We start from the raw sequence: 13,482 nt of genomic DNA on the forward strand, positions 1-13,482 counted from the left end.
CAGCAGGCAATGTAATCCCAGGCCGGACACATGCAGAAACTCCACAGGTGTGGATATGGGAGTTACAAGGTTAATCTTCTGCAGGTAGCAGTCAAACCTCTGAGATCTCCAGGTACCATGGAAATCCTGAGGGCCTGGAAAGGCTATCAGAAAGCAAGGGGTGTTTTGTGGCCTTCTCCATGGATGCTGGAATTTTCCAGGGTGGAGAGTCCTTGATCATTCTTAATTTACAGTAAACTCTTGGATCCTTGGAACAGATTTGTCTGATTTGCTGTCCTGTCCAGCAGCCTCTCACTTTATGAAACCACTAAACCAAGTCAAGTAATTTCAAGCATCTAGTAACTCCCCTTTCTGTCTTGCACCTTCTGATCTCTTTTCTGACACTTTATCTCTTCTCCTTCCCCAACTCAAAAAGGGATAAGCAGGCAGCTGACCTGGGCATTTCAGGGTGAAACTGCAGCAGGTGGTGGTCACAGCTCCCCAGTGCAGAGCGCTTTGCCCCCACTCATTTCCTTTTGCTGCTGTATCACTCAGACTTACAACACAGTGAGCTCAAGGAAAATGAATTAGTGACAGGATCACCTCTTGCGGATAGATCGTATCTCTGTGAAGAAACCTGTGGGCCCATTTCTGAAGAGAAGCAGTTAATGAATTCTTGGTTTTCCTGGCACCATCAAATCTAAACTCATTTCTGCATAACCTTGTCTTTTCTCAAGACTGTCTGCCATTTTCTTACCTTTCCTGCCTTTATAGGGAGCTCTGTTGTAGTTATACCATGCAGAATACACACATGCACATGGAATGTGCATGCGTAATTTTGGTGCCTGTAGTTAACTAATGTGAATATGACCATAGTGACCGCTTCCCTTCCCTGCCCAGGATGAGATGGGCTTTTATACAGACTTGTTAATAGTAGAGTGCCAGCTTGTATGAGGAGTAGGAGTGCTGTTGCTATGGCAGGATCAGGCAGGTCTGCTCTTACCCACATCAGCACAATATACGGAAAGAGTGAGCCTGAGGAAAAAGAGCTGTTACCCAAAATGTTCCAGATGAGCAGGCCAGTGAGTATGATGCTACAGGCAGAGCAATTACCATGATTTCACTTTCTTTTTCTCTTGTGCAACTCATTGATCCTGTTTCTAATGAGAGCTTGGAATAATTAGGACAAACAAACCAAGTTTTCTTTTGTTGCATTGTTCTTAACTTGGAAATAATGGAAAGGGTTTCAGCTGTGTCCCACAAGCCAACTATAAGATGTGAGTTTCCAAGGAATTTGCATGGAATACAGCAGGAATTTATTACTCAGTTTCTTCACAGATGGAAGTTCATTCTTAACCCTGGACAGGGCCAAATGGGTCAGTACTTCTAACCTTGTGCAGGTCATCCAGCAGTGCAGGTGAGGTAAAAGTGCCATTCCATTTGGTGTGCTCTGGGTGTGATTTGTTTCTATGATTCTTAGATTACTTTGGCTTTACTCTGACGATGCTCAGTTTTGTTCCTAATGCACTGGCATAACCAGCCATGCGACAAATGCCTCAGAAGCAGTGAAGAGCAAAAATGCTGGTGCTTTCTCAACTTAACTAATAGTTACATAAGAGTTGGGAGGTTTGTCCTTCCTTTCATTCTTTTCATTGAGTTTTATTGTTGTTATCATTTGGCTTGAACCAAAATCTTACTTACAAATATTTGTCTCTTTTATTATGACTTTTTTTTCATTATAAGCTCGACACATTTATTAGCAGCTGCTGACCTCAGTGAAAAGCATCCCACTGGGAAAACTTACTGTAGTTTTATTTGGAAAAGATTTTGTGCACTCTGGATGTGATTCAGCTTCGTAAATAAATGAAATGCTTCATCCTGAGAGAGAAGAAGGAACGCTTCACAATAAATGATGGGCAGGAGATTGGTCTTGTGGTGTTTGGTGCGGTGGCTTAACACCAAGATAAGTCAGTGTGATTAAGTATCCTTGTGTCAACCTGAATACCCTTAAATAATAAGCTGCCTAATCAGGTGAAGTATAGAGTGCCTGTAGGTTGTGTTGAATTTCTTGACAGCTCTAAATGCTCAACAGTTTGAAGGAGGCAATGCACATCCATCCCTTGTTCCAGCAGGTTGGTTAGGTTGCTTTGGGTGACAACCGTGTGTGTTCATCCTCTTCCCATGAAGTGTACATTCCTGTCTTCTACCCCCTCCCAAGAAAAAGAGTATCTAGCCACCGTTTGTCTTTGTATAAGAGAGAAATAGCTGCTTTTTGGTTGGGAATTTGCATTCTTTCCATCTGTTTCCCTCTCTATAAGTCCGAAGGGCCAAATTCACTGCTGTGCATTGCCACAACTCCACTTACTCTGATGGAAACGGGCCAACTTTTGCCAGCTCTGAATTTCACCCAGTGGCTGTAATAACTTCCCCGTGTACAGTTTTCCTCCTGTTTATGTTGATCACTTAAGAGCTTTTCAGTGGGAAGAACATTTCTTCCAGCCAGTGGCTCACTGCTGCAAAGTTAACTGTTGGCTGTTTGTTCCCCAAGGTTGGGGTAAAACATCTCATTCTCTTGATGCATCTGAAGAAAATGACGGCTGGTCTAGTGCTGAAGATCCTCTGAATTCATCAGATGCGGAGGAAGAAGGAGGAGGAGGGGGAGGCGAGATGAAGCTGGTAACCAGAAATGCTTTCCTGTTGAGCTAAGCAAATGATACTGATCCATTGTGTGTGGCAGTATACAGGAATGCTTTTGAAGCTTGCAGAAAGGAAAGTGTCTGCCTTCAAATCCTCAGCTGGGCAAAATTCCTAGGGCAATGGAAAATATCCCCTTCTCTTAAATCAGCCTTGTGTTTGTACCTTAAGAAGGTCCATCGGTGCCTTTTTGTACCTGCAGACTGTCATATAGTACAGCAGTCAAGTGATGACATGCTCAGCTACCATGTCAACAGATTGCCACACGTACATCATGTCGCTAGTTTTCCAGCTGGGTTTAAGGGGGGGGGGGGTTGTAGAGATTTGGACTAACTGTTGTAATGGAAACATTTCACTGAATGTTTTTCAGGGTGTGAGAATTCATGTACTGAAATTGCATGTAATCAAACAGCAAAGTTTTACTGCCTCTCAGTATGTATATTTACACTGTCTTCAGCATGTACGCACATGAGAAAGAAGGGAAAAGTGCTATCATTTCATAAGAAAAGCTTGTACCTTAAAGTACTCAACAGAAATAATTTGTTATGTTTTTCCTCTGTACGCATTTAGACTCCTGGTAAATACACAGTTGTGACTGATTATGAGAAAGGAGTTTCTGAAGAATTTACAGTGAAAAGTGGAGAACTAGTTCAACTGATTCGTGAAGGGGAGGATGGACTTTGGTACGCAGATCTGTGTTTGGAAATTTTTCTATGCAGAACTGTGTTTGGAAGGCAGATGTTTAGGGCAAAACTTTCAAAGGCATCAAGTGAAGCAATCTGACTTTTTATTTTTTATATTTTTTTTAGGTATGTAAAGAACCTGAGCACTGGTAAAGAAGGTTGGATCCCAGCAAACAATCTGCTGATGCTCATCGGCAATTCAAAATCAGCTCAATCTTTAAGCAGCTCTGGTAGGCTATTTATTTTAGATGAGATGATTGTCTCTCTGAAGATTCCTATTATCAAAGTAAGTTGTGAAAAACAACCACCATATCATATTTTCTTGTGGTTTTTTTGTTTTCTTCTTTCCTTTTCCTTTCCCAGAATCGGGCACTGCCTCCAGTGCTTTGAGCACATCATCAAGTTGCAGTGATAGCTGCAATGCCAGCAGCACCAGCTTCTCCGACATAAAGGGCTAACATTAAATTTTCACCCCACCTCCATGGAAGGAAAATTCGGAGTTTGTCATTTTGTGCAGAGTTCTTAGACATTGGACTCCAACGGAGAACCACCACCAGTTCTGTGTTGCCAGCTCTGAGTATTTTCCATGGTGATTTTTACAGGTTCTCTCAGAAGATCCCAATGAAAAGTGCATGGAATGTGAAGTTGTAAATAAAAGTTGAATGATTTGAAATAGAGTCTTGTAGAGGCTTCTGACCTGAAGTCTGAAGCTGCAGGCAGAGCTATTAGCATAAAACACATTTTCTCACTGATACACAGTCAGGTTTCTGTAGAACTGTATCATTTCCTGACAGCCAGAACCTGAATGTGAGAAAACAAAATGTGTTCGGTGCTAAATCCTTGTTGTAAACTAATAACATAGTAATCACTGTACAGGATAGGTATGAAGAAAACAAATCTGAGTTTACAATTTCTCCTCCCAAAACCACCCCTTTCTCCAAGGACATACCTCGGTCAGTGCAGTGAATGGGACTCTTACAGCAACTGGGAAGGAGGTTTGGTCCAGCCTTTTCTCTTCTCTTGGGTCTTCAGGATATTCCTCTGCTCCCTAGAGACTGGGATGCAGACATGACCGATTCACTGACCACAACAGCATCAGAAGAAACTATTATTTTATCCTTTCTAACCTTTTAATGATGTGTGCAATGGAATAGCTGTTTTCTGAGGTATTTTGGCCTCACAACCAAATTTGTTACCAAGATCACTATGTTTACATAGCCTTGGCAATTTAGTAGTATCTTTTTCCTTACGTAGATGCACAACGAAACACAAATGTTCTTAGTCACTAAAGGATTTCTTAATAAACGGTAATTGCATGGCCACCTTCAGCTCTCACAATTAACATGCAGTTACAGGCAGAGGATACTATTGTGGCTCCACTATGGGTCAAGAGCCCTCCTTCAGAAAAACCTATGAGGGCTAGAAATCAGACGTATTTTTAGTCAATAGTGTTTGTTGCAGATTTATTCAAAGAGAAAAAAACAATGACATAATTTTTCTATAAAAGGGGAGCATGGGAGAAAAAAATCTTTAGTAGAGAAGAGTCAGATTTATGCTACAGACAAATATTTTAAATTTTTTTAAAGGAAGGGTGATGCTACACTCACCATTTTTCAAGGTCTGATGTAAGCCAATGTTGTAAATTTTCACATTGTCAGCTGTTCTTTGCATGTCATCCTTACAAACAGTCCAAAACGTGTGTGCATGTATGGAATATTCTATTCATTCCTGTCCATCTCTCAAGTATTTTTACTTATATGAAAATAGGTTTTTAACTGATTCATGTACCATATTACTTAAAAATAATGTGGATATTAAAAGCATAGTTTTTCAGAAGCACTAAGCACAGCAGATTAGGTCAACAGGATCTGCTGTTAAGCAGTCATCAGACCCTCTGATGGCTGAGCGCTGAAGTCTATCTTTATGCCAGAATTGTATATTTTAGAGGCTGCAGCTTAGGAAACTTAAATGACAAATACTCTAAAGAATGATCTTACTCCTAGGTTGCAAAAGCAACCCTACTCCAGATGCAATCAAAATGCAGCTGACCACGGTCAGTACAAATTCAAACATATATACACACACATGTATTCATGCACATATATATATATGTGCATGTATGTGCTTGTGTGTATATGTGTGTGTGTAGATATGTATATCTGTGTAGATATAATGTATCAATGTAAAAGATGTATTTATAGTCTTCATGCTGCTGAATGTGTCACTTTACAATTCATAAATACTTAGGTTTCTTGCAATACTGCAATATAAAGGCTGATCAGGGTTCTACTTCAGGCATCTTTTCCAATGCAGAAATCCTCTGATCTTTTTTTAATTATTCCATATAATACTGTGCTGACCAGGAATATTTAGTCTGATTTAACAATGGAATGGCAACATGGGATTCAGCTTATCTTCATCTATGTAAGTTATTTTGTAAATTATCTGTAACATACTTATATATTGCTGTCATTGCTAGGATGAGACTGTCCTTTCATTTGTCACTGCAGCCTCATTTGTGTTATTTCAATGGTTTTCTCCACATCATTGCACTTTAATACAACCCATTTCACCGTTTCCTTTTTTTACTGCTGTTGTGAATTAGAAGTTCAAAGTCAGAGGTCTCTATTGTAATTAATTTGAATAAATTTCAGCGCTTCTTGCTGAATGCCTTTATATAGACATGCTCTGTGTTTTATTTTTGTCTCACAGTCTTAAAAGCTTCTTATGGGTATCATATAAAAACAGACACAGGCTGAAGGATTTGGAACAGCAAACCAGGTCTGTCTAGCTGTTGCTTGTCAGGGTCCATGTGTTCAAATCCTTTGCCCTACACATTCTGGACCATCTCAGAAAAACACCATTTTGTCCTTGTGATCCTGTCTCACTTACCTGGCACTGGGAAAATAAAGCCTGTCTGCAGGCTGAAGATAAAAAATGAAAGCCAGTGCCAGGTAATCAGATTGATTCCCTTTCTCCCACATACGCTTTTTTTTGAAAGATGGCACATCGCTGTTGGGTTTTCCCTCAGGAAGCTGCGTATCCTGTGGTTCCCCTCCTCCTGTTTGCATGCTTCTCTTGATCCTGTAGCAGAACAAGTTGGAGGTCTGTGTCCGGCAACAGCCGCAGCTGGGTGAGAAACAAGAAGCCACATTCACTCTTGCAGCATCTGAAGAATGTGTTTGCACATTCACAGGTGAATGGCTTTAAGGACCATCATGCCATGGTAGGGGGTGAATTTCACACTGACCAGAGTGATTTGGGCTGAGAGGGTGGCCGTGTGCAATTACACAATCCAGCTAAGGTGTTACTGGGATTTGATTGCTTTTATTTACTCTCGGTCTTGTTAACGTAACAGTTACCTCTGTAGTAGGTAGTCCAACTTTTCTGAGCAAAAGGATGTCCAGCCTTTCTGAGCAGAGCCACATCATACTTGTTAGAGCAAAAGAATGAAAGACTTCCAGCCCAGATTTACATTAGTGGAAAGTAAAGCATTTTCAGTATAAAAACCTAATAATGATTGATTTATTTTTAATTGTAAGGATGTTTATTTCCTGTTGCAAACATTCTGGACTCATCCTGGGTTTCTTATATTGTAGATAACTGGCTCAAAGTTGGAGCACAGTCTTTCCTAGATACAGAAGCAGTTTGCTAGTTGGGACACAAAACCCCTTCTCCATTCTGCATGGATATTGTCACTGAGCAAAACTGATGACTTTGGACCGTAACTCGTTTACATCACTTATCTCAAAATGACAGGGACTCTCATTCCCCTTCTGTATCGTATGTCAGATGGTTATTATGAACTGCACTGTAAAGTTCAGAGTGTCCACACAAGTCCCCAAAATTACCAGTCTCCCTAGATTTTGGGGGGCAGGGGTGAGTGTCAGATCTGCCTGGTACGAGGGAGATACCCAAATTAAATTCGCTTAACTTAGAATGTAGGAACAGAAGAGCCACATTCAGTTGTCCCTTAAGATTTGGTGTAAACTGTCTAGATACCGTATTATCAAAATAAGATGTTTAGATGTTGAAGTAGCTTGTCTGGGCTTTCATTTGAAAGGAGATGAATAGGTAACACGTAAACTATGATGGCCACACTAGCAATAACTATTTTTTATTTTAACAGCTGTTAAGGAAGGTGAAGATGAGATGATTTCAGAGACTCGTAAGCAGGTGGACAGGAATGAATGGCTATGTAAAGACCCTCAGAGGACGAGATAGTTTCCTGACCTGTAATAGCAAAGTACTTGATAAGTAACTTCTGCCCTTACAAACACTCTGACAGGGCAAAGCCAGCTGTGGCAGCAGGACAACGCAAGGCCTTTGGCAAAGGTATTAGATGCACTCAACTTACTTTGTTCCAGGCAACTTTAAATGCTGTCCAATATACTTATGAAATTTCCCCTTCTTCCCTTAATACATTCAGGAAAGAAATTTAAGGTTTGTGAAACTTTGAGCTTGTCACTTTTCTAAGCAGGAGACTGTGCAATATCATGTTCAAATAGCAATATGGGGACCAAAGTACCTGTTTGCCTTGATTGGTGAGCTGTTGTGTGAAAGGCAGCAGGAGGTGATCCTGAGACCCAGCTCGGGCAGTGGGATGCCAGCTCCCTCACCAGCAAGCTTCTATCAGATTTTTCCTGTTTTTTTGTTTGTTTAATTCCTTTCCACATATTTCCTAGCCACTGCACCTCAAGCTGATATTTTCAGGGAACCATCTACTGTGGCTCCAGCTTAGTCCAGCACTGTGTGTGCAGTCTTCTCAGCTCCTTTCCCAGGCAGCCTTTTCAGCTTCATCCATCACTCGATTATCTGGCCGTCCACTATCACAAGCTGCTCCTACAGGTCTCTGCAGCTGGCTTTAGCTTTGATATCCTGCAGATGTTGTATCCTCAGGAAATCCAGCCTTTTACTCCAGACCCTCTGCAATCCTTCAGGTACCTGCTGCCCTACATCCCCCTGCACCGTGTTGAGCACTAGGGCTGCCTCGCTGCCCTCCTGCCCCAGTTGGCCGCTCTCGCCGGCTGTCACCCAAAGCTGCCTGAGCCCCTTACCTGGCTCTTGCTCGGGCATCTTTGTTTCTTTCTCTTTCTTTCTGCTTTCTTGGTGGATGATCCCCTCGGCAAGCAGAAACTCAGCTGCCACCTCTCTGCAGACAATTCGGCTGCATAAATGCATTTTTAAGAGAAAGTATCTAACAGCACTGGGGAGGATGACCAGTAGTCCTTATTTTCCAAACCAGCAGTCAATTAATGCCTCTTTCTTTGTCATTTAACTTGAGCTGCCGTTGCTCTGCATCGCTGAAAGGCAGTTTTTAAGTGCGTAAGTGATATTCAACACCCAGCCCACCACAGGCTGGTCCCACTGCAGGCTCCTTCACACCCCAGCCAGGCACCCGAGCAGCCGCTTGTCGTGCCAGCCTGGAGGTATGGATGGTGAGGGACTGGCTTGCTGGCAGGGTGCTGTGGGGCAAGGGGCTGTAATATGTCAGCCAGAGATCAAAAAGCAGAGGGGGGAGAGCGCAGAGCGGGTGGGTTATCTTTTTGAGGGGAGCGCGTGGGGCTGGTGGGTGCAGTGGGGCAAGGAGCACAAAGGGCACAAAGACTTTTTAACTCAAAAGAAACACTGCGTGTCGTATGCCAAATTAGAAGCCGCGTGGAACTGCTGCCAGTCCAGCAGCAAACTTCCCTTCCTGCTCCCCTTCTGCCTCCTAAGCGCTGCACCCTTGGTCCCACCAGCTCCAGGGAGTGACTCCGTTATCCCCCCACCTTTCCCCTGGCAGTTTTTGGCTGGATCAGCTCCTAGAACGGGCACAGCATTCTCCTCCCTTACCAGTAATACCCATGCTCGCTCCCGTGGCCCCAGCCTCTGCAATGTCCCTGGCAGGGACAGCCCCCAAAGGCAGCAGGGCAAAGGCGAGGGGTGCCCAGGGTGGCGAGGTGCTGGAGGGCTCTGCTGGAGTGCGGGTAAGGCCAGTACAGCTGTTTTGGCATCTGTTCCCTCCCTCCCTTGGTTGCTCATGCGCTGTTGTACATGTTTAGCTCAAAATATCTCGTCATACGTAAATAAACACACACACCCCCATCGTCAGTGGGCTCCAACTGTTTTGCTCGGTCCAAAGGGCATTCACAGTGAAGCATCCTCATCCAAAGCTCAAACCTTTTCTTGAGAAATTTGGGGGCAACGTTATGTCCGGACAAAGCCTCAGGAGAAAAACAGCAGCTTGGTGCATGCAAAAAGCAGGCTGCAAGACAAAGTGGTAATGTTTCCCCATCTAGCCTAGCAGCATAGCAAGAAGATGAGTCCCTCAGCCCTTTGCAAGGAGACGTCGAGTTCCAGCTGGGCAAAGGCAAACCACAAGGAGCTCTGCCAGCTCCTCCGGGGCTCTGACCCTACCGAGACAGGCCAAAATCACCTACAACATAAAGTCCCTATAGCAGGAAGACGAGATGATGCACTAATATATGCTTGGCAGGCATCTTTGCACCTCTCCCCTGTCCGTACCAGTGGCAGCCTAAAGATTGTGGTAGAAAATCAAGGATCAAGTTTTGCATTTTTATTCTGAAATGTTTTTACTCAGATTAGCTGGTTTGGTGCTGAAATGTTACCTTTGACAGATCAATTGAAGTGAATCCATCAGTCACCTTTCAAATTTTTGTATCTATTCATTCCACATCAATTGACAAGACGGCAAGGTCCCCAGCTGCATTTACAAGACTACAGATTTACCAGTGGTGCTGTTGCAGCTGTGATGGTCTCGGGACACAGTCAAGAGAAGGTCTCTAGTAGAGTTAATATCTCTTATCACCAACGGAGATAGGTGGCATTAGACAAACAGACAAACTTTGGGGCACACGGCCTTTATTGTAAATTTATTTTGTACTGCCTTTTCTATGTCTTTTCTTTCCTTTATTATCTAGGTATCTTCAGATATCCTTCTCCTCAGGCAGCAAAAGAAGAGAAAGAAATAACCCACATCAAGATTAGAAACAGAATAAAACGTTAAGCACTTGTATTCAGAGCTCGTCACAAAAAAAAATTATCCAAAATATTATCTCCCCATCTTCTGCTTCCTCTTTATGAGAATAATTGCTGTATGGGGATACAGAACTCAGTCAAGCAGGCAAGTAATTTTCTCCTAGAAAGAAATAGTTCTCTTTTGAGGTCTAAAATCAAAATCATTTGCTTTAAAGCTTAGCAGTGTGATATTCATATATTTATTTAGATTAGTACAACAGACAGGAAATTATTAACTTTATCACAGGCTTGGCTTGCTTTTAATTAGTCTGATAAATGAAGGATGGCAAGTTACTATTGTTAGTGGAGATTTAAATTGAATTTTCCAAAATTCATGAGGCAGCTTGTTTCTAAACCTTTCTTACCTAGACACAGCCTTGTCAGCTTACTCAAATGGCCTCTTTGAAATAGAAATCATTGATTTATTTTTTTAAATTGTTCATGAGTGCTGACTAGAAAACTCACGTTTAAATGACCAGTGACCTGTTGGATCAGATCAAGTTGCAGAGTTTCCACTAGCTTCCATACCTGTCTTCTCTTCAACCCCAAATAGGAAACTAAAAATAACAACATTGTTAGAGTTTTTCTTTGAAAAATGTCAGTAGGAAACAAAACAAAAATAAAGAATGGTATGTTCTGAGACATCAGTTCATCATGTCTTCCAGGTTAATGTTTCTGCTTTAGATTTATTTATTTTACATTGTTAACATTTTTCATGTTTAATTTTTTTAACTTTTGGGGGGGGGGGGATAAAGCAACTTTGGCACATCCAAAGCATACACTAAAAAATACCCTAAATCTTCCGAACAGCTGTCCCCAGACTTATTCTAGTAGCACCCATGAGCAGCAGGGGTGCACGTTTGCATTAATATATATTCACTTTTAATTGAACAGCGGATTATTTTTCTTGGAACTGCTCAGAAAACATAAGCCAAGGCTGAAGCCTTCACAAGCAAGGAGATTTATAGAGCAGAATGCCAGGGCAATTCTCATGAACCACAGCAAGACCACACAAGAAGAAAAATGAAGTGAGACTTAGGGATCTTCTGGGGAAGAAAAGCAAAGGAACTGATGTTTGCTCCTCTGGCTGGGGTCTAAGAGAGTAAGGAAGGGGAGCTCTTCCTTAAAAACAGAGCTCTTCAACCGAAGAACTGGCCAGGCTGAAGTTAGTAGGAAACGGCTGTGAGATGAGGTCTGTCAATATGAAGTTCATGAAGGCAGAGCTGTGATGAAGTCCTGGGACTGCTGAATCCCCAGTGACCCTCCTCGTGGGCACAGTCATCCCTGATGAAACCTAATCGCATGAATTTTTCTTGGAAGAAGGACTGTCCCAATATGAACCGACTGTTGTTCCCAGCACTTGAGCTTCCCCCTGGGCTCTAAAAATAACAACACTATTTGGCCGTATTCCCAAGCAATAAAAGCAAAATCTTTCATGTTTAAGGGGATGCCAACAGAGGAAGAAAGACAGAAGGAAAATACTGCATCAGTCCTAAAGGATGTACAGGATCTGCACACTGCGAAAGAAGAAGAGGAGAAAGCAAAGGGCTGCAGAGGTGCAGAGATACTGCTGTGCAGTGGCAGCCACCCCCCCCCCCAGCAGGGAGATGCCCCCGCAGCCTTGGTCAGTGCGGCTGGGGGGGCAATAGGCACAGCCTCACGCTCTGATCTGCGTGACTCATTCAACTAGACAGGGCTAGGACTTTCCCCAAGAAGATGAGACAAAGAGAGATTTTTCAAGTGGCTTCAACAAGCTTGGCTTTGGTCTTGCTAAGCCGAATGTGCCCTTGCTGTTTTCAACTCACTGATGTAGGCAAGCAAACAAGGAATGAGGATCATTGCATGCTATGAGGTGTGGAGAGGGTTCCCAAAAAGCAGAGATGGGGATGGCGTGGGGCTGCTGTAGCTCCTTTTGTATTCCAGTAAGTGGCCTCCTTCTTCTGCCCCAGGACAGGACCTGCCACCCATCCCCGACCGTCCCAGGAACTGGGCTGCTGGGAATTAGCCAGGCTTTGATCCAGAGAACTGCCTGGATGCCCCTTCTTGGGAAAGCGATTTCAAAGCAGGACGTCCAGCTGTGCTCACCGCTGCCAAACAACAGGACCACATGTGAAGAACGGCCGCGAGCCCAGCTTTCCTAAGGAATCACGGCTTCTGCAGGGAGATACGCTGAGTAGCTGTTGCTTTTCTTTGCTGCAATGTTCAGATGCAGAGCTGACCCTCCTTCTTTTCCATGCAGGAAGGGGAGAACAGCCTGGAAAACACCCTGGCCTTCAGCCAACGCTTCACTTCTCATAGGCAAACATGCTCTTTACCTCGCTGCTATCTTAAGTAAATATTTCCCCAAGAATGTTGTCAACTCTCTAGTCTGATGCCATTAATTGATTTCCATTAAATCAGAGGACTGCTTATGTTCCACATAAAACATTGTCTGCAGATTAGCCCCTCAAACCCCTATCGTCACTAACGAAATACAGCGTGGATCAGCTCAGTGCCTCCTCCAGCCAGTACAACTTGTGCAGGCCACATGGGTCTTGCAGGAAAGATGGAGAGAACAGCATAGGGTGCCTCTTGCTGGTTAATTAGTGTTTCCAAGTCAAGTCAGCCAGAAGTGCAGAGTTTCAGCTGGTGGAGAAATGGGAAAAGACAAATATCATGATTCGATCATACTCCAAAGCACTGAAAGGCCCTATCTTGACCACCAATTCAAGATAAATGTCACATCGCTGCTCTCTGCATACAGGACTATGTGGCCAAGTTAGTGCCAGTCATACAGCCGCAGGGTCCTGGCATTTATGTTTCTCACAAAAAAAAGCATGTTAGATGGAAAATGAAGGCGGAGATAGCAGCCTGTGTCATCAGCATAGCCTTTGCGCAGCTCAGGAGAGCGTGCTTCAAAACCAAGCTCCCCGCTTGTGTGAAAAGGGCACACTGCAGGATTCGCATGTGCCCTTCTGCTCGGCTCGCCGGGCTGTCATGGATCTTTTTCTGTTTCCATGAGTCGCCGGCCCCTCCTCTGGCTCCGAGCATTTGAAGTCGAGCTCTTTGGCCAAACAGTCCTTGCTGAAATGTCAATACACTACCAGGACGCTGGCTCTCAGGGTTC

The 13,482-nt window shown here is 43.4% G+C and overlaps 1 protein-coding gene across 1 annotated transcript in view; it reads left to right on the forward strand.

The window, feature by feature from the left end:
* MCF2L (MCF.2 cell line derived transforming sequence-like) overlaps positions 1 to 3,814 on the forward strand; it is an 86,693-nt gene extending 82,879 nt beyond the window's left edge. Inside the window, exons 27-30 of the mRNA XM_010575633.1 lie at positions 2,528 to 2,655; positions 3,244 to 3,356; positions 3,483 to 3,586; positions 3,720 to 3,814. Of these exons, the coding sequence (XP_010573935.1) occupies positions 2,528 to 2,655; positions 3,244 to 3,356; positions 3,483 to 3,586; positions 3,720 to 3,814 (440 nt within the window). The remainder of the gene's footprint in view (positions 1 to 2,527; positions 2,656 to 3,243; positions 3,357 to 3,482; positions 3,587 to 3,719) is intronic.
* The last annotated feature ends 9,668 nt before the right edge of the window (positions 3,815 to 13,482 follow it).

This window comes from Haliaeetus leucocephalus, unplaced genomic scaffold (genome assembly GCF_000737465.1).
Source record: "Haliaeetus leucocephalus isolate CR32 unplaced genomic scaffold, Haliaeetus_leucocephalus-4.0 Scaffold495, whole genome shotgun sequence".
Classification (NCBI taxonomy): Eukaryota; Metazoa; Chordata; class Aves; order Accipitriformes; family Accipitridae; genus Haliaeetus; species Haliaeetus leucocephalus.